Below are 19,164 nucleotides of genomic sequence, written 5' to 3' on the forward strand. Positions count from 1 at the left end.
ATTTTTACTTACATCTTTATTTCGTCCCATATGTTCCTCTCGATGGCTATCCGCTGGAGTTGAAGTCGCGCAAAACCGGCGTAATGGACGCGATCGAACAATCTTCACCGAATGCGCTGGCGCATTTGACACAGGTCCCGATCGCCCAGCTTTCTCCAGACCTTGCGCAACCGAGCGAAAAGTTTATTGTCGCAGTTGTAACACTTATCTGGCCCTACTCATCCTCAAATAAGTCTCTGAGCCTTTTGTTGGCAGAGCCGGACGCCCGCCTACGACGGCCGAACGGACAAGTGAAGGCCACATTTCATGGACGCGTCGCGCAGAAGATCGCAGAGTCGCATGTCGGAATAAGGGATACAGTTCATCTTTCTTTGGCAAATTCCAAGTTTGTTAGCAATGAAGCCGCCGAGCAAACACCGGGGAGGTCTATCGCGTGTGGTGCACACTTTGAAGATGCTGTGTCTCTCGAGGTAAGTAACTCTCCTCTTGCTCCGCGTCTTCCAGAATTGACAATGGCCCATAAAGGTTCACCGATCCTCCGATCCTCCGTTGATAATCAGCGTTGAGCCACAGCCGACGGTGCCAGATCATGTCCAACTCGCACCTCCGTCAACCCCCGTTCGTCACACAGCCAAGCATGGATTGGATACAGCGCCTGGTACAGGCTCTTGGGGATCACCGGCATTCATGCGGTCCGCTCGCAACTCCTTTGGTGGAGTTATCGATACCTCGCGTGACCCTTTTGCGGAAGACGATGGCTTTGTGCCTGGGAAAGGAAGGAAACGTCCGCGGTACAGCTTGCAAAGGGAGGATTGGCGTCTGATCGATGAGCCGGAGAGCTCTGTCGAACAAGAACTTCCCGTGGATTGGTGGGAACAGACCTTGGAACAAGAACTTGACGCGGAGGATGCGGAGGGTCAATCTTCGGACGAACCGATGGCAGATGCTGCTGCTACTCAAGCCGACCTCGAGAATGCACCGGCAGAGGCCCTGTCAGTGTTTGCGAAGCCTTCCCTTGAACTTACGGGTAGCATCATTGAGAGACGTGCGGGCGCGTTAAGCAACAATACACCTCATGAATCAGTCGATATCCCGGGGCGAGGACCTCCGCCTTTTCATCTTCCAACAGACACACCACAGATCCGACCTATTCCCTCTCCTGGACTTCCAATCCCCTCGCCACTGGTGTCAAATCACGCTAATTCAAGTGGATATTTCACATCATGGTCCGCGTCTGCGCAAACCGAAGCGATTCGTTCTGTTGCTGCTGAAACAACCACCATCACATCACACTCTGGACCCTCAGTTGAGACCCAGGAGACGCACGAGACCCATGCCACCGAATCCCTTGAACCACTTGCAATGGAATCGGTCCAGTCAAATGTTGCATCCCTCCAGGAGGAACCCGTTCTTGATGCGGAGTCTCTTCTCCAGGACATTGCGCCACGGTCTACAGGATTAGAAGATCTACCAGATGAACAAGAAGTTGGGATGACCGATCACCGGTTGACCGTCGATGAACCAATTATTGTTCAGGCTGATGTTGAAATTGGAAATGCCGACGAAGTTGAACAGTCAAATGAAGAACAGCCCCCGAAATGTTGTCCGTGAAAGATCGTGACCATCAACGGGAGGATGGAGACCTCCACGACGATGTGCGGTCCGTTCAGCCTGAAGGCGAGGTTGATAATGAGGGAGAGCCCTTATCAAATTCCGAAGTAGAGATTCAGTCAGCTGGCCAACAACATCCGACATCCGCCATGGATGCGGATACAATCCATGAAAACAAACTCAATGCGAAGACCCCCGAAGACCTCGGAAGTGGAGATGAAGTTGATGGATCATCTCCAGCTTCAAACGTTCCTCCTCGCTCGCGCAGTCAAAGCTACGTCGAAGAAGACGATGAAATGGCTGAAGGAGAAGAACAGTACGAAGAACAAGCCGACGATTATGACTCACAATATGACTACGATGATGAGGAGGACCACTATGTACCCCGTTTGGGCACACGGCCGGAACAAGAAGAATTCAGCGACGAGGAATCTAACGTCGACAATTCTAGCCAGGATGAATCAGAACAATACCGGAGCTTCCCCTCCCGCCCGAAGACCCAGGAAGTAATCGTGCTGGACAGCGACAGTGAGGATGAACCTGCTCCTGGTCACCCACCGGTCTCCACTTATCAACTTCATGAGCAAGACGAGCGTTCAGAAAGCCCCGAATCTGGCCAGTCCGGACCACGGTATGCCGATAGAACGCGGAGCGCAGAGGAATCGTACGACAGCGATCAAAGCGAAGAAAGCAAAGAAAAGAACGACTATGAATCCGATGACCAAGATGGTCGAGTGCATGACAGCGACAAGGCTGACGAATCACCATTTGATGGATTTTCGGGAGACGAAGGTGCCCCGGAACATCAACAGGAAGTTGCTTCAGTCAATGCGGAACAGGATGCTGATGCCCCGCTGGCAGAGTTTGAGGACGAAGAGCCAGACGATCGAGACTCTGGTTTGATAGCTAGCCTCGGGTCACAGCTGGAAGCAGCTTCAAATCAAGGCTCTGACAAAGAACAGGCTTTTGATGATTATCAAAGTATACCCAAAGTGCCTGAAGCTATGGACCAGGAACCAGCTGAAAATAGTGAGAATATGGCTGATTCTGTCCTACACTCTGACGCCGAAAAGATCGATACCTTTTTCAATGTGGACGGGCCGTCTGATTCGTACGTTTCTCCGTCCTTTGAGGATACAGCCGACTTTGTGTCGGCGCACGAACAAACCATTATAACCACTGAGTTTACCAATCTTGATCCTCAAATCGAGCCTGCAGCATCAGGGATTATCACTTCTCTATCCGAGCAACAACTCCCGACCTCAGACTCTACTCAAGATTCTGCGTTGCCTAATCAGAGTCATGTTGAACCTAAGGCACCCACGGCTGGTGAACGAGATGAACCTGTGGACCTTGACGTATCTCTCCCGCATATGCGTACTGCTGGTTCGCTTCCGCCAGAAATGGATGATATTCCTGAGCCAGACAACGTACACCACGCCGAGGAAAGTCAGTATGGTCTCGACAGTGCAACAGATCACCCAAGCGAACGCCAATCCTTGGAGGTTGTCATCGGCACTGAAGTCGCAGAAACACCGGAAGTGCTCGTGACAGCGCCGCAGCCTACAATTCCCGATCGCAGTGCCTCCGGATTACGCAGCAAGCATTCTTATTTCGCTCCCCTCGCCACACTCATTGATCACTACAATGCTCTGGTAGACACCATTTCAATCGTCCACGAAGTTTCCCCAATCGTCAAAGCCAAAACAGGCACAAAGGATTGGTTCATGACCATCCAGTTGACAGACCCCTCCATGGCCGGCACCACTCTCCACGCCCAGATCTTCCGACGCTACAAATCGACCTTCCCATCATTAGTCGAAGGCAACGCCGTTTTGCTCCGTGACTTCAAAGTTCGAAGCTTCAACCACACCGTGATGATCGTCAGTGCGGAAACCAGCGCCTGGGCCGTCTTCGATGACTCACGCCCCGACGCCCAGATCAATGGACCTCCTGTCGAATATGACTCAGAGGAAAGTGAATACGGGGCAGACTTGCGTCAGTGGTATACCGAAATCGGCTCGGCTCGCGTTGCGGATCATCAGCTTCAAGCTTCGATCGAGAGGGAAAGCATGGATCGTGAAATGTCGGTTCCGCTCAGTGAGTCGGGAAGCCCGGATTCTACCCGGAGTTCGCGACGCTCTCGTAGAGGACGGAGTGGACGAGTTACTATTCATTCGCTGAGGGATGGTACTCGCTACATTGAGGTTGGGTCTCCGAATAGCAGAGGGACTGATAGCATTCACGAGTTGCGGGATGGTACTGTGTACTCTAACCCATGAAATTGGCTGCTCTGTCGTTTCTCATGTTTCATAGCTAGTGAATGGGTATCAATGTGGATAGTGGATAGTGTCAGGACATGCCTCAAAGAGGACCGTTGGAAACACAACCAAAATACAAAAAAGTAACCATAATAGACCCAATTCAATGTACACCTCTATTCTCTATGTACCTATGCAACATCTACTAAATCTAAATCTTAGACTGCTTATCAACAGCAAAATACTCGGCACTAACAGCAGCCCGAATTAACTGATTAGCAATAGCAGTAGGAGGCGGCAACCGCAAACCACCCTCCTTATACTCCGGCCCAGCCTGAGCACTCAGGTCACTAGTCCCAACTCTCAAAGCCTCCTCAACCTCCTCAATCTCAAACCACTTCGCATCCTCTAGCTCAGGGTCATGCTGCAGAGAGATCGTCTCATGAGCCGGATCACTCACCTGGGCAATAGCGCCAATCATCAAGTTGGCGGGATACGGCCAAGGCTGCGACGAGTGAATAACAACCCGCGACAGCGTCACGCCTGCTTCCTCCCACACTTCTCTCCGCACGGCATCTTCAATTGATTCAGCTGGCTCGATGAAGCCGGCTAGTGTTGAGTACCAATTTGGTGGGAAGCGCTTCGACCGGCCGAGGAGGATGCGCTTGCCGTCGGCGGAGACGACGGCTACGATGATCGTCGGGTCGGTGCGCGGGAAGGATAGGTTTGACAGTGTCGTGCGGGTGTTGCAGGCTGGTCTTTCCCCCGTCTTGCCGGTGGCTGCGAGGGCGATATCTGTTGGTGGGCATGCACGCTTTGTGCCTGCGTTCACGCCTAGTGTGGGGTATCCGCATGTTCCGCAGAAGGTGTTGCGGGTATTCCAGTCCATCAGAGCGCGCGCCTGGGCATAGATAGCGGCTGTTTTCAGCGGGTTAGTCTTATGTTTCTCGTTATATGGTCTACATTAGGCCTCGGTGGGTTTAGACATACCTTCATCGGCAGAGAAGGACATGACAACCCGCGCCTGGAAGAAAGACAGTCCCTTCGCCTCCATGGCACTGATCACATCCTTCGCTGCAGTCTGCTGTTCTTCCGAGCCCTTGGGCGTCACATCGACTGCGAAATAAGGTGTCCCGGAGTAAATCTTCCATGTAAATCCACCTTCCTTAAGACTCTCGTCCAGACCGAGGAAGATCAAGGTAGGATGCGTCTTGCGCGAATCAAAGTTCTTGATCATATCCTCCTCAGAGACATCGAAGATGTCATTCGGCACAAGCTTGCGCACCTCATCATACTTAGCATAGTGCAGCTGCGCAGGCGACGGAGTTAAAGGCGCAAGGTTGTTCAAGAGGACGAATCGGGCGGATGGGTGCTTCAAGGCCGCGGAGAGGAATGGGTGGTCAGAGCGCAGGAATGATAAACGGTTTATCGGAGAGCCTGGGCCATGTTTTAGTATTGCTATCGCACATATATGTGTCGTCCTGGGCAAGTTCCATACTGGAGAAGTAGTTCACCGTCTCTCTTCCGAAGTGGCGGGACAACATGGAATCCGCGAGCGTGTGAGCCGGGGCGGGGATCTGAGGAGTTGTGGTCATTATGCCTGTGCTCAATATCCAGTGCTTGCAGATCAAAAAGGCACAATTTTGTGTCTATTCAGAAGTATTCTGAAGTTGGAAACCGGTCGAACTCGCATTAATCAGCGGCGGAGGGCGGGGAAGCGGAGTTGTGCCGAGGAGTCTTGGCAGATAAAGGACGTCTGTTCCTGTTGATGATACACTTCACTTGTCTAATATATTCTGTGGAATATCCAAATTAATGGGCAAAGTGTGTCTGTTCGATAGATTGTTGTACAGCGTACGAATGCAATTTCCACGAAAGTAAAGATATTTGAGTAGATACAGAGCTTGTGCCTCGAAACAAAAATCAAGTAGTGAACAAGAAAGCGCCACATAACCGAAAGTCCTCGCGAATCCATGCAAGCCAGTTTGGAGTTGAAATTGAAACACCTGAAATGAGAAAGTAAAGCACGCTGGTGAGCAATCGAAATGATAGTCTCGAGTTTTGGGGTCACTGAGGCCCATATGGACAGTTTTGTCGTTGTACCACGAAGTAGACAGAAATCGATTTAGTCTTTCCAGAACCAGCCGTTCTTGGATCGACCAGATTCATCAGACTTGTTATCTTCCGGCTGAGGATGAGATACCTCGACAGACGAGTCGGTTTCCTCACGACCGTCTGCAAAACGCTTGGTTTTGAAAATCTTGCTTTCAACCGAGCCATCGGGAAGTCGAACGCGTTCTGTTCGGGTCATGGTAGAGATGACACGAGACTGTGCTGGTTCTGAGGGCGATCCAATCCTCTCGTTCACGGTCTCGGTCGATGAGTTTGAGGGCGTTTCAGGAACAGTTCCACCAGAGACAAGCTCTAGCCAGGTCTCATTGCCATCACTGCTTTGCTCATCTTGTACCTTGGGAACACTGCGTCTGTATTTCTCAAGTTCCTCCTGCTGTTGTCGTCGCTCTTCGAGGAGCATGCGCAGGAGAGGGCTTTCAGACGCACCGCGGAAGAATTCACGCTCGCGGTTTTCGATATCATGCAAGAAGCGCTGATACAGGTCAAGCTCACTTTCAGCAGCCTCTTGCTCGTTCTTCCGATCCACGGGCTCTTCCTCTTTCTCGGATAGAGACCGATCCTGCTCCGCACGGCCAGAGAAAGTAATACCTGACCAAGGCTGACCCTCTGTGCCAGGTACATACTTCCATCGGTCACCCAGGCTTCCGCGCTTCACCAGACCCTGGAGCCAATCCTTCCCAGTCTCCGGTGCCGCGGAGGCATCACGAGTGAGCATCGACTTTCCGTTTTCAAGCCGAAGTAAATCCTCAAAGGCTTCTCGCCACTGCGGTTCCGAAGAGGCACGGTCGGAATCCAAACTCAAAGTCGACATAATCGAGGAGAAAACGCCTTTTTCACGGTAAGCGCGATATTGTGCTTGGCGTTCTAGGTGGAGAGGCGAGTACGGGCTGAACATAATATAGGCGATCGGCCAGGTCGGCGAATCGGTATCATCGAACATATCTGGGAGGAAGAAGCTGCGGTTGGGATTCATGAGATGCGACGCAAAGGGGAAGAAGCGATCCTCAAGCCAGAAGCGGTTGAAGAAGGAATCGAGGCCGAAAAAGTCGGATGGTCCATTGCACCATTTTCTCCATGACTGCGAGTTCCATGGGTCATCATGCTCGAACCAGCGTGACCTAGGATGTGATGTGTTGGCTGGGTTGCGTGTGTTGTCATCTCCTCCCGAATAACCATTTCCTCCATCTCGGTCTGTCGAATAGCCCTTTTCTCCTGTATTATCGCCGGTTCTCTGACGAGAGGTCCTGCTTTCGTAGCCGTGATCGTCTACGAAAATTTCCCAGCGGTTGTTGTGAGGTGGCGTTACCATCGAGGGCAGTCCTGTGATAGATTGAAGCATTGTGGAGACCTGTTCATCAGCGTAGCGCCGGAAGGCGACGAACGGGTTGCTCTCATCCCTGGAGTAGTCCCGGTTTGAGCTAGATTGATCATCGTTCGGCATATTGAAGTGAAGATAATGAAGCGAAGATGATATGGAGATATGAAAGATGAAGAAAGGAAAAGTGAGAGTCGTTGGGGTGCCCCACTTTACGTGATCCCCAATGTATGTCCAGTTGTGTTTGCGTCGTCTTCTTCTCTCTTCTCTTCTCCTATCCATCCTCCTATTGTTATCCGTTTGCCTTATCTCATGTCTCTCTTGGCCTCAGGCTGTGATATACTCTCACGGTCAGATCTCCAATTCTATGCTCAAAGCATCTACAATCCCTATCCCGTTGAGCCGCTGGCGTCAAGAGACCCACCGCAGCTCCCGGAGTGGAACCACACTGTACTTCAACCTCGATCAATTTGGCTATAACATGTAGCAAAGCATACTTTTTCAGCTACAATCTGGAGATTATTCAAAGCAAAGCATTTCAATCACATATGCGCGCGTCCCTGAGGCTCCCAGGCCTCATCAAAGCCAGTGGATCGGACCCACATCCCTCTCTCCCCTTCCTCAACGGTGGAGTCGACAGCTGTTGAGAATTAGGCTAGCGTGACAAAGCTAAAAGAGGAGCGACTTACCGATGTTCCCGATTCTCAGCCACATATCCCCATGGATCGGCATCTGATGCTTATTCTCGACCCCTTGGCAGACCCGCTGGCCGTGGGCCACTGCTCGGGCCAGCTTGGCGAGATGTCCGTCATCTGTGCCATGGGTCACGGCGCGTCCGAAGATTTGGGGCCAGTCTTCCTTGATAGGGTATCTGGCTACCTCGTCCAGGAGGAGGTCTGGTGACCCGCGTGAGACATACATCAGTAGGTCGATGCGTCCTTTCCATTCCATGAGGCGCAGCTTTGATCGCTGATCCAGGTATGGGAGGTTGATGATCTTGGAGAAGAAGATGGATGAGTTGACACAGTGAATGAAGAAGAAGTCAAGTTTCATTTCTCGGGTCGGACGCTGTGCGGCGCTGGTGTAGTAGACTGACAAGACGAATCAGCAACGGCTCATGAAAGGATACCGATGCACACTTACCGACTGTGTTAATCATATCCGCCAGTCTCTCTTCAACCTGATCTTCGGAAACAGTGAACTGAGCAGCATATTTGATCATCTGCTCTGGAGCTCTGGTCATCACACCATCCTTGATCTTATTACTATCAGCCCACTTAACACTCTCAGTGAGAGCCTTATCAGCCCGACACTCGTTCAAAAGCTCGAGCAACGACTTTTTGCCAGCCACACCAACACCAGCAGACATCTTCTCAGCAGGAAGGAAGAACGCCCGACCAAGCCAGTCATCATGCACAGCCGTCTGAGCCAAACCCTGAGCCACAATGGCAGGCTGATTGAACTCCAATCCAAAGGAGAGATGGATAAGCGGGTGAATCAGACCTGAATACGTTAGCCTGTAGTCTAGCATAGCAAAACGGGGTATTGGTATAGGTATAGAACACGTACCACCAAACAAGCGACACAACATAGTCTCAGCCCTCTCATCCCCAGCAAAAAGGTACTCCCTAAGAACATCCCCAACACCTTTCACCCCAATCTCACTCTGGAAAAACGCCAAATAATTAGAATAATTCTTCTCCTTCCCCATACCAGCCAGGAATCCATCCACGTCACGCATAGACTGGACAACACCCTGATCAGCCGGCATCGCAGGTCTCTGATAGCTCTGATTCCGGCTGTAGGCACCCTCTACCTGCTCAGGTGTTGCACCTAAAGCATAAATACTCAGGAGGAGATGGGGTATATGATCTAAACGACAGTGTCAACAACCACATATCACATTTACCAAAAAGCTCAGAAGAAGATCAAATAGAAGAACATACTATGAAATCCCTGGTCATTAAAAAAGACATGATGCTTCTCCATATCATCCTGCAAAAGGGAACTCGTAAGTCGCGCCGTATCCTCCCTAACACCAGCGCTAAACACGCCAGAGTCCGTAGCGGGGGAGAGATTGATCCTAGTAGCTGAAGCCGGCTCTGTTGCCGAAGAAGACATCGTGCCACGAGGATAAGCAGCGGAGGTGTATAATCGCGGGGAGAGCTTAAAGGATGACGGTCGAGGGAGTGGAGATGAAAAGCGAGTCTGCGGAGAAGATCGATGGATTGCGAGTATTTGTCTGGTTGTGAAACAGAACCGGGGTAGCATGTCCTTATAGGTACCTAGGTAGATGCAGTCTATGTGTGTAGAGACCAATGGACCGTTCCTAAATGTAATCATCCCGGGTTCGGTTATTCGGTGCTCCGTTGCTACGTCATGGGTATACAATTTCTGGGCAGCTCTGGGCCTGATGCTTACCAAATTACTACTGTAATATCTGGTCTGGATTATTGGTGTTTTGGGTTCTTCATAGGATTGAGATCTAGCTCTAGGGTATTTGAGGGTATTCGAGGATATCGAAGGGATCGCAGTTTGGGGTGAAGATATTAGTCAGCTTGTTTGGATCTGGGGCTGGCTTTTCAGCTGTTTGGTGTTAGTAATTGATGCTGGGCTGCCTAATATTAGACATACTACTGTGCATAGCTGACAGCCAAGGAGTCTAGCTCTTGGACTTGGATATTCCACTAAAATTCCCTTGTTTATTCATTTGGGGTATATCATTCTGGGGAAGGAGAAGTCCAGGGACAGCGCTAAAAAAGAAACCAAAAATAGCAATCCATTTTCGATCAATCCGCGCCCTCTCTCTCCTTCTTCCGACGCTGTCGGTCCCGCTCCATTTTTTTGAAGAGCGGATGGTGCCCGGCCTTGTCCTTGAGTGCCTTGTTCCTGCTTTTGTTATACTCAATATAAGCCATGTCATCACCACCAGCCAGACCGCTAAGAGTGGCCGCACTGCGCTTCGCAGTTGCCTTCTTGGCCGGGCCTTTCTTGCCCGTGCGCATCGAGAATAAGTCATCGTTGACCTGCTCGACGTCGGCAGAGGATTCATTTTGCAGCATGACTTCTTGCAGAAGTTCGCGGCGTTCTGATGGCGTTGCGTACGACAATCCTTCGTAGTTGTCGATGCCTTGGAGATGAGTGATAACCTTGAACGCATAGCCTTGGTCAATCAGGAAAGCTTGCCGTTTGGCAGAGTAGACCATCTCATGTGTATCCTTAGACACAAGGGAGTAGAAGAAAGCATTGAAGCCTTCGTCATTTCGACGCTTAGCTCGCAGAATTCGTCCGAGGCGCTGGGCTTCCTGACGACGGGAACCATAGTGGGACGAAATCTGGATCAGACAGGTAGCCTCAGGCAAATCGAGCGAGGTATCACCGATCTTGGACAGGAAGATAGTGTTGACCTGCTCGTTGTGCTGGAAGTTCTCCAGAATACGCATACGCTCGTTCTGTGGAGTGCCACCGAAAATGTATGCCTTGTTCAGCTTGAGTGCATATCGCTCCAAAGCATAGACATTGTCGGAGAACACAATGATCTTGTCGCCACGTTTTTCGTGGAAGTCGATCAAGAACTGACAGGCCTGGAACTTGCGAGGGTTCATGATATAAAGCAGGGCTTGCTTCCTAGAGCTCTCTCGCAGATACTCAGAGTAGAACTCCGTGGTCATTGGACACCACACCTCGGCACACTGCACCTTGGCGATGTGACCCTGTGCAGCAAGTTCCATCCAGTTTGCTTCGTAAAGCTTGGGTCCGATCAAGAAGTTCAAATCTTTGATCTTGTCGTCCTCACGAAGTAGCGTTGCGGTAAGACCGAGCTTGCTCTGTGCGGCGATTGCAGATGTGACCTTTCGGAACATCGATGCCGGCACGACGTGCACCTCGTCAAGAATCATCATACCCCATTCTCTGGATTGAAGCCAATCCATCATCTTCTGGGCGTCATATGATCGAGCCCGTGTTTGTGACACCATTGAGTAAGTAGACACAATAATACCGGTCGACCGTTTGAATTTCTCCTTGTGATCAGAGGTAAAGATGGCGATGTCACCAGGGTCGATCGTCGTCCATCGCAAGAACTCGTTTCGCCACTGAACTACGGACATGGAACTGGTGCAAAGGACGATGGTACCCTTCTTGATAGTAGCCGCGGCAGTAATACCAACCAAGGTCTTACCGGCACCACAAGGAAGCACAATAATACCACTCTTCGCTCGTCCGTTACCGAACATCTTACTCAGACTCTTCTCCTGGTAAGAACGAATCCGGGCAGCAGGCTTCAGATCCATATCCAAATTGGGATTAATGGTATCTCCCTGGAAATCGTACTCTTCCAGAGCAGGGCAACCGATCGATTGGCAGCGGGCTTTGACGACTTCGACTCCAGCAGCGGGGATTTCGAAGCTGTAAGTAATAGCTTCTTCGCGATCATCCTCACCAACATCGTCGATACCGTAATTAACAGCTGCCCCTTCTTCTTCAGTTTCATCCCTAGCAGTCATAGCCTCCTGCTGTGTAGTTTCTCTAACACCAGCCGCGTCCTTGGTTCCGGGAATGACTAGACCGCCCATTTTTGGAGCAGCCCGTTCAATAATGCCTTCGGTATTGTCCAATCGTTGTGGTCCAATCACTTCGTCTTTCAACAAGCGTTGAAGCATTTCAGGATCCGTCGTTTCCACGTAGTAGCGGTTATGCCTCAACACCATCTTGATTTTTCCGTACGATTTTGTGAACTCGATAATGAACGTCCGAATGCTTTCAGGTAGTGGTGTTTTCGACAGGCGATCCAAGAACTCGACAATATCCTGTGGTTTGAGACCGACCGAGACCGCTGCGTATAGACTGTGGCCTGTCAAGCGGTATTCGTGTAGATGTGTCGGACGGGAAAGCGGTTCGGCGATGGTAGTGAGGAAATCTTGAGCTTGGGGTGCCAGCGGAGAAAAGCTCTCGAGGGTGATGGTGCCCTTGAGTGGTTCGATCCATAACGGTCGGTTGTAATGATCGAGCTTCAACGGCAGAGAAGAAAGATCTTTGTAGCCAAATCTGGGGTCCGTCTTATCCACTTGCGCCTTCTTGCTAAATGATTGGAGAGAGAACTTGTCGACGACCTCTTTTTCGGACAGTTTTAGCGTCCGGGTCACTTCACGTGGGCAGACTGCCACACCATACCTTTCAAGTTGGAGGACTCCGGTGCATCATCTCCGTCCGAATAATCATCATCGCTGGTAATATCCTCGACATCAGGAACGGGCGTGGCGCGTTTCGAGGCCCTGTTAGACTGGCTACCTGAATATAATGAGTCACTATTACCCCCAAAGATACACCGGATACTTACCATCGGCCGCCTTCCGCTTGGGGGGCATGTTTGAATATTCGGCGATGTTGATAAAACGGCAAGAGGGAACTGAGCAAACACGTTCTCAGTGTATGAGAGTCCGATGAGGTGGAGCGACGCCCCTCAAAAGTGATCTCAGACTAGCATGGAACAAACGATGCTGAGCCGCAGTAACAGGCGGCGTCTGCGCTGGAGGTTTCGGGTCGAAAAGAGCTTCGGGTTGCTGAAAATGGATGGTGTAGATGTCGGGAGATAAGGTGGGCAAGGTCAAGAGAATGGTGAAGGGTCTGAGGAGAAGGATGTCGAGAAGAACGAGGATATAAGAAGTTTGAAGAAGTCCGATTGGTAAGAGAGGGCGATTAGGATTTCGGCCTGAGGCCACCAATAGCCGTTGGCCGCTCTGACGACATTCAGTTAGCTCCTCTCTCAACTTCTTCAACTTTTCAACCATTCGTCATGAACACAGTAAGTGCTATATGTCTATTTGATATGCTCCATTGCTGACTCTATTTTCCATTTAGATCAGATCTACCTGGTGAGAGGAGATTTCTTCGCCCAAAGACAATAGGACCCAATTACTGATGTGGCTTTCGCCTTGAACAGGGTGGGCTGGGGCACTCTTTGTGTCGGTATGTAACCAAACTGATTGGTCTCAGTCAACAGAAAGAGGTCATCCGGTACAACACACCTGGGAAAAGACTAACCTGTCCCTCCAGCTGGCGGCGGAGCCTACTACTTCGCAAAACAATCCATCAACGCCGACCGCCAATCCCGATTTGATGCCGAGATCAAGCGCAAGGCCCAGATGAAAGCAATGGAAGATGAACACAAGCGCCAGGCCCTGTCCGCGTCCGGGCCTACCCCAGGCAACGACGCCAGCCTAAAGCGAGCGAACATGACCCGGTTCCAGAATGCCGCCGACGACGTCGCCTCTCCCAGTGCCGAAGCTTCTCATGACCCCGCGCCCACCCGCCATGAACCCTTGACCGAGGCCGACCGTGTCCTAGAGAAGGGCAAATACGAAACGTCGACACCATACCGACCTCCAACTGGGAACCGGTTTAGCTAAGCGGCTGGCCGCATTGTACATTCTGATATCGAACCAAAATAGAGTGGTGGTGTACTTGATAAGGATATACTGAGGTTGGCTTCAACTTCCTGTGCTATGTTTGGTTTGTTGCTCAATGCTAGCATGTATATTACTCGAGCTTCGTTATTTCATTAAGGAATGGATTTGCGCAAATTTGGCTATCTGATGACGATCGAGAGATCTACGACATCTTCATCCTTGGTGGTTGTATTAACAAGCAAAGCAAAAAAGATCCCATCCCAGGGTACTATTAAAAGCAACCCATAACGCCATCCCTAAACTCCACGGGCATCATGCATCATCTCACAAGCCGGGCCGCTGCATCAGCGCCTGCACCGAGCAGCTCCCCGAGGTGCGAGAGGTTCCAGCGCAAGGCATCTATCTGGCGTGGAAGCAGAGTGGGGGTTCCTGCGTTCCGATGTTAATAACGATCTCCACATAAGCTCACAATAATACAACGTTCAGTTGAAACTCACTTGTTCCCAGTAGAAAGACCCGAGTTTCGCTGGCGCGAACTCTCCAGGGCGGGTGGCACGAAGGGCAGGACCACGCCAGACACAATGCAACCCAGGCTGATGGCGCGTGCAGCGCGAGAATCAGGACGACGACGGTGGGCTGAAAAGTGGCGGATGGAGGGGCGGGCGAGCTGAGCGATAGTGGCCATGATGTCGATCACTTGTAGAGTGGGGTCTAGAGAGTAAAGTGGTGGTAGAGTAGAATTGCGGTAGACTTGAGAGGTAGACTTGAGAGGAAAGAGTAGAGTAATGTTGAGAGCAGGGAGCATAGAAATAGTTAAAGTTTACGGGAACCAACTAAAGGGGGAACTATGAGGCTTTTATAAGCAACATCAGGCCATGCAAAGTGATCCGACTGTGGGGGACATGCGGGGGCGCTAAAGCATGGCCTGATTCTCGCTGTTAAATATCTATCCGTGATCAGACGCTTCAGGCTGATCTACATGTACAGGACACTCGGATCGGACTGTCGGCAAGTCCTCACGCCATCGCGGGGTCCCAAGTCGCAAGGGGGCGTGGATCATAGTGTGGGCGACGGTCCACACGCAGTAGAGGGTTTGGGTTTCACCGCATGAAACGAGAGCGGAAATGAAGTTCCGAATCAGAGAAGTATGATGACGGCTCGTTGATATCCGGTGGGGAAGTGGCAACGTGGGTTACACTGTATAGATCATCTTATCTGGATCTCCTGATTTGGACAACTCTCGCGTGTGTGCTGGTATCAGACATTCAGGCATTCAGGTGTCATCGTGTAACATCAAATAACATCAAATAGCTACTAATTAATGGCATAACATAAGGTACCAAAATGTAATCTACATCTACTCTACTCACTTATCTACTGCATCGCGCTAACCGCGGTCACGTGTGATAGGAGCTGCGATAACAGAATTGGAGAGAATCATGAATCTCCCCTTCTCCAGGTTTCAGCCATGGCGTCCCATCAGATCGCCATTGCAAAGGCCTCATTCTCGGCGGGCCTGCTACGCCCGGATCCGACCTCCGTGCCTCGAGATGAGATAACCGCCTTCCACACCCTCCTCGAACGCGTGCTGTCGCACTGTTCTACGGAAAACATCCAGGTCTGACTCGTTGCACATGCCTCTCACGTCCCAGTTACTAAATCACAGTCACCTCAGACCTGCAAAGCATGGTTGCTTCGATATGTTGCTGCTTCATCTAACCGTGTTGGGGGATTGGCCAAGTTCCTGGTAGCTCTAGCTACCTCCTTCGAACCACAGCCCGCTCAACACACCACACCGAAGCGTCGACGACTCCACATACTCTATTTGCTCAATGATCTGTTTCACCACTGCAAGTACCACCTAGGCGCCACTGCAACCTTCTCCACGGTGAGCGGGTCCTTGCAGCCACATATCGTGGACTTGGTTGGCCATGCCGCCGCCTGCGATCGCCAGAAGTACCCCCGGCACCACCAGCGGCTAGATGATCTGCTTGATATCTGGTCCGAGCACGGATACTTTAATTCCGAGCTTGTTGGGAAGCTTCGGGAAGTGATAATTAACTCGGCCACCTTGGGCGCCCCACCATCCACTGATGGTGCCGGCGAAGCAGACCAAGCCAAGAAACCCGGGAAAGATGTTCCTTTTGTCATGCCATCTACCCATGGAGATTCATCGACGCCCTTTTATGATCTCCCTGCGGGCAACCTCATCCCTCACATCATTCCGAACTCGTCCATTCCCCTCCGACCAGATGGTATCAAACCACTACACCTGCAGGCAGGACCTGCAGATGGAACACTGGTGAAAGCTCTCAAAGGCTTCTTGTGTCAAGTGGACAAGATCTATGGCACGGACGACCTCATCAAGGATGACGGGGATGCGGACATCGACGAGCTTGGCCAGTCAGTCCTCCGGGATGAAATCACAGGAGACATTTTGGAGGGTGAAACCTATTATGGATGGTCTCGTGCGTTCTGTCAACAAATGAAGAGGGGAGAGCCCGAGGATTCTCGCAGTCGAAGCAGGAGTCGTAGTGGGACACGAACTAATATCAAGCGCCGGCGCTACAGTGACAGTCGCTCCGAGTCAAGGACACCGAGCCGCTCCCGTTCGCGATCAGTCAGGCGTCGCTTTGACTCGCGTGAAAGAAGCCGCTCACCAAGACGCTCACGCAGTCGGGAAAGCTCATACACACCTCACGAACCGTCCCCTTCACATTTCCCGCCCCCTCACCAGCCCCATCAACCTCAACAACCTCAACACCATACTGCACCTATGAGTTCCTTCCCCCTCCACATAATCCAAGTGGACATGGTCAATATGCCCACCCATCCATGGGTCCTAATAGCGGCTTTGTTCCCCCGCCCCCGCCGAACTACGGTGCCTGGCCTCCACCTCCCCCACACATGCCGGCCATGCCCTATGCCCCACCTGGTTCCGGAGCTCCTCCCTCAGCCTTCCCTCCTCCGTTCAATGCTCCTCCCCCGCATATGCCACCAGGACAGGGTCAGCCTATACCACCTGGTCATTATCATTTCCCTCCACCTTATTCGGGTGGTCAGCACGGTGACCCATGGGGTCCTCCTCCCCAAGGTGGACGGGGTTGGCGCTGAGTGTGGCACAATTACCATGTATCAAGAGACAGATGAATGAAACTTGCATGAAATCTTTTAAAAGAGGTATGTGGAAGTGCATCTTAAAAACTTCATTGTAGACAAATGGCCAGCCATATCCACTTGACATAAGGACATGAGCATGATACATGCAAGTTAGTTCCTAAGGAAGATTAGCGTTAAGATGTGAATTTAATTAATGTGCGACGATGTCCTCATTCCCAAACACCTTATCTTGAGCCGACATTTCCATTAACACTGTCACGAATCTCGATCGTCGAATATATCAGCAATTCTTATTTTCACGGCATGCTCGTTCATTATTGCTCCCTGCAGAATGTTAATCTTAAGTATCCACTGCACTGGCCTGCCCTGTTGGCATCATGGGTTGCTCCATTCTGGCAGGACGATTCAAAGTTCCCTTCTGCTTCATTGCTTTATTTGGTATCATCTGCCAGGTTATAGGCCTTTTCCTCTACTGGAGCATCGATTTAGCCATCCATCTCTGGCCAGGACAGTTCGGATATCTGGGCCTGGCGGGCCTATGGGTGACACTAGGTGTTAATACAGGAGCGGCTATACGGTATATGTTTCATCATCTTTATAGAACCCTTGCTCTTTAGCTCCTATATAATCAAGGGATCAAATAGCACAACAACGCAATAGAAATGGACGTTGTACACATTACACATCGAAATCCTAAATCTAGAAAAAGTATCACAAGTAAAGTCTCCAAGTAATATCAAGTAAAGAAAGAAAATGAAACAAAAGAATCTCCCTATCTCCAATCTTGTATCTCCTCACGCCACAAGTTATCCCCAGTATACAAAAAAGTACATCTAAATCCTTATTTCATCCTCATCCTCATTTGCAGTCCATGTCGCAAAACGCCAGGTCTTGGTGACAGTCACTGGGTACCTAGCCTTAGGTAACAGCGTCCATGATGATGTCGGCCTGGGTTTCGGGGAGATGCATTCTGTGGGAGTAATAGTCCTGCTTGACCTTTTCAAAAGGCTTGCAGGCTTCGATAAGGCCCTTGAATAAGTAAAAATATATATTAGAGTAGATTCTCCCTCTTCGTAGTATTATCATGCACAAGAAATGAGAAATGAAAGGGAGAGGATGAGATGGACTTACATTGTCCTTGCTGTCACAGCACATAGGAGAACGCCCGTGTCCAGAGCAAGAATATGGCGGCTCCTCCGCGCTCATCGGCTTGCCTATACCAAAACCAAAATTTTAGCGACGACTCTCAATCCAGCAGATCCAATATATCCATGCTGCTGAACCTTCAGTCTCCTACCAGAGGAAAGAAAACATACACTGGTAAGCAATAGCCGAGCTAACCTGCAATCCACCAACCATAGGAACAATATCGCCCAGCGGCTTAAGGATATCATGAGACGCCTGCTCAACACCCATGCAGCAGTTCTTATACTTCCCCTTGGGGCAGGAATAAGCCTCGAAGGGATTCGGCGAAGCAGAAGGGGAAGCGGATGCCGAAGCAGATGCCGAACCGGAGTGCGAAGGTGAAGAGAGAGATGGCACGGCGCTTGTTGGTGTTGGAGATGAAGTTGAACTCGCCATTGGGACGGCGGTGGTGACGGCGAGCACGGTGAGGGATGTGACGAGGGTGATTAGATGCATGATTGTTGTTATCTTCGTTCCTCCTTTATAAAGCTCGCTCTTGGTGTTTGGCTGGTCTTGTCTTTGGCTTGATTATCTTTGTAGAAGCTGCTGACTGTGGAATTTGTATCGGTAGAGAATGGCTGAGGTATAGAAAGGCGACCTGGCGCGCCGCGTGGTGTTGCGGGTGTGACCCTAATAAGGTCGAGCCTGGAGGCAATGTATTAAAAGAGTGTGGTTTGGCATGTGTAGGCCTCTATAATGAGACCTGAAAGAATGACTAGAGCTGGGCCGGGTGGTTGTCGCACGAGGTTGTCGAGAAAGCCGGGAGTTGTGTCGATGGGGAGAAAAAGAGAGACAATTGTTGGCTGCCGATGTATGTGCTACTGTGGCCAGCGTTGCCAGCTCGTGTACATAGTGGACGATCCTGTTTTCTTTTTCGCTCCCTTGGAAGATTGTGGTTGGTTAGTTTGAATCCTGGGATTCCAGAGGTTTCATCCCTCTGCTTGGAAAGGCACGATATGGCCTTGATTCGTTGTGGGATTGAATCATTAGGAATGTCCATGGTCGGTATTTCTTGAACTGGGTTTGTTGCGTGGCTTTACTCCGGTATGTGCGTTTTGGTTTGCTGTGTTGCTCTTTATCCAGTTCGTTGCGCATGATGGCAATGATATATACACGATCTTCATGTTTGGGA

General features: G+C 50.7%; 10 protein-coding genes across 10 annotated transcripts; 4 read left to right on the forward strand and 6 right to left on the reverse strand.

Moving 5' to 3' along the window:
* Window positions 1–83: 83 nt before the first annotated feature.
* On the forward strand, window positions 84–1,611 carry N7446_009140 (uncharacterized protein; the record flags this gene model as incomplete). Its single annotated transcript, XM_058517885.1, has 2 exons — window positions 84–470; window positions 526–1,611. 2 exons carry the CDS (start codon window positions 84–86, stop codon window positions 1,609–1,611), a joined length of 1,473 nt encoding a protein of 490 aa, XP_058368673.1.
* A 149-nt stretch (window positions 1,612–1,760) lies between these two features.
* N7446_009141 (uncharacterized protein) lies at window positions 1,761–3,893 on the forward strand (the record flags this gene model as incomplete). The annotated part of the gene is made up of 1 exon (XM_058517886.1): window positions 1,761–3,893. One exon carries the CDS (start codon window positions 1,761–1,763, stop codon window positions 3,891–3,893), a length of 2,133 nt encoding a protein of 710 aa, XP_058368674.1.
* Window positions 3,894–4,029: 136 nt separating this feature from the next.
* N7446_009142 (NAD(+) diphosphatase) lies at window positions 4,030–5,516 on the reverse strand. The gene is made up of 3 exons (XM_058517887.1): window positions 5,371–5,516; window positions 4,863–5,309; window positions 4,030–4,790 (listed from the first exon to the last, which is right to left on the reverse strand). Exons 1-3 carry the CDS (start codon window positions 5,465–5,467, stop codon window positions 4,084–4,086), a joined length of 1,251 nt encoding a protein of 416 aa, XP_058368675.1. The 5' UTR covers window positions 5,468–5,516; the 3' UTR covers window positions 4,030–4,083.
* A 481-nt stretch (window positions 5,517–5,997) lies between these two features.
* On the reverse strand, window positions 5,998–7,446 carry N7446_009143 (uncharacterized protein; the record flags this gene model as incomplete). The annotated part of the gene is made up of 1 exon (XM_058517888.1): window positions 5,998–7,446. One exon carries the CDS (start codon window positions 7,444–7,446, stop codon window positions 5,998–6,000), a length of 1,449 nt encoding a protein of 482 aa, XP_058368676.1.
* A 209-nt stretch (window positions 7,447–7,655) lies between these two features.
* N7446_009144 (questin oxidase family protein) lies at window positions 7,656–9,591 on the reverse strand (the record flags this gene model as incomplete). The annotated part of the gene is made up of 5 exons (XM_058517889.1): window positions 7,656–7,960; window positions 8,010–8,411; window positions 8,464–8,823; window positions 8,890–9,192; window positions 9,267–9,591. 5 exons carry the CDS (start codon window positions 9,589–9,591, stop codon window positions 7,863–7,865), a joined length of 1,488 nt encoding a protein of 495 aa, XP_058368677.1. The 3' UTR covers window positions 7,656–7,862.
* Window positions 9,592–10,109: 518 nt separating this feature from the next.
* Window positions 10,110–12,686, reverse strand: N7446_009145 (TFIIH/NER complex ATPase/helicase subunit SSL2; the record flags this gene model as incomplete). Its single annotated transcript, XM_058517890.1, has 3 exons — window positions 10,110–12,433; window positions 12,493–12,609; window positions 12,659–12,686. 3 exons carry the CDS (start codon window positions 12,684–12,686, stop codon window positions 10,110–10,112), a joined length of 2,469 nt encoding a protein of 822 aa, XP_058368678.1.
* A 428-nt stretch (window positions 12,687–13,114) lies between these two features.
* On the forward strand, window positions 13,115–13,892 carry N7446_009146 (uncharacterized protein; the record flags this gene model as incomplete). Its single annotated transcript, XM_058517891.1, has 3 exons — window positions 13,115–13,123; window positions 13,227–13,287; window positions 13,375–13,892. 3 exons carry the CDS (start codon window positions 13,115–13,117, stop codon window positions 13,725–13,727), a joined length of 423 nt encoding a protein of 140 aa, XP_058368679.1. The 3' UTR covers window positions 13,728–13,892.
* A 328-nt stretch (window positions 13,893–14,220) lies between these two features.
* On the reverse strand, window positions 14,221–14,451 carry N7446_009147 (uncharacterized protein; the record flags this gene model as incomplete). Its single annotated transcript, XM_058517892.1, has 1 exon — window positions 14,221–14,451. Exon 1 carries the CDS (start codon window positions 14,410–14,412, stop codon window positions 14,221–14,223), a length of 192 nt encoding a protein of 63 aa, XP_058368680.1. The 5' UTR covers window positions 14,413–14,451.
* A 744-nt stretch (window positions 14,452–15,195) lies between these two features.
* On the forward strand, window positions 15,196–16,881 carry N7446_009148 (RNA polymerase II-binding domain-containing protein; the record flags this gene model as incomplete). The annotated part of the gene is made up of 2 exons (XM_058517893.1): window positions 15,196–15,345; window positions 15,403–16,881. 2 exons carry the CDS (start codon window positions 15,196–15,198, stop codon window positions 16,879–16,881), a joined length of 1,629 nt encoding a protein of 542 aa, XP_058368681.1.
* Window positions 16,882–17,765: 884 nt separating this feature from the next.
* On the reverse strand, window positions 17,766–18,488 carry N7446_009149 (uncharacterized protein; the record flags this gene model as incomplete). Its single annotated transcript, XM_058517894.1, has 3 exons — window positions 17,766–17,876; window positions 17,979–18,061; window positions 18,164–18,488. The coding sequence occupies 3 exons, from the start codon at window positions 18,486–18,488 to the stop codon at window positions 17,766–17,768; spliced, it is 519 nt and encodes a 172-aa protein (XP_058368682.1).
* Window positions 18,489–19,164: the final 676 nt, after the last annotated feature.

Source organism: Penicillium canescens (assembly GCF_028828765.1).
Source record: "Penicillium canescens strain IBT 15451 chromosome Unknown utg000006l_segment0_segment0, whole genome shotgun sequence".
In the NCBI taxonomy this organism is placed as follows: Eukaryota; Fungi; Ascomycota; class Eurotiomycetes; order Eurotiales; family Aspergillaceae; genus Penicillium; species Penicillium canescens.

Coding starts and splice junctions, on each gene's coding strand:
- N7446_009142 (XM_058517887.1), bottom strand. CDS start 5,467: ATGACCACAACTCCTCAGATCCCCGCCCCGGCTCACACGCTCGCGGAT. Junction 5,310..5,370: donor GACGGTGAACTACTTCTCCA/GTATGGAACTTG, acceptor AACATGGCCCAG/GCTCTCCGATAAACCGTTTA. Junction 4,791..4,862: donor GTCCTTCTCTGCCGATGAAG/GTATGTCTAAAC, acceptor CGCTGAAAACAG/CCGCTATCTATGCCCAGGCG.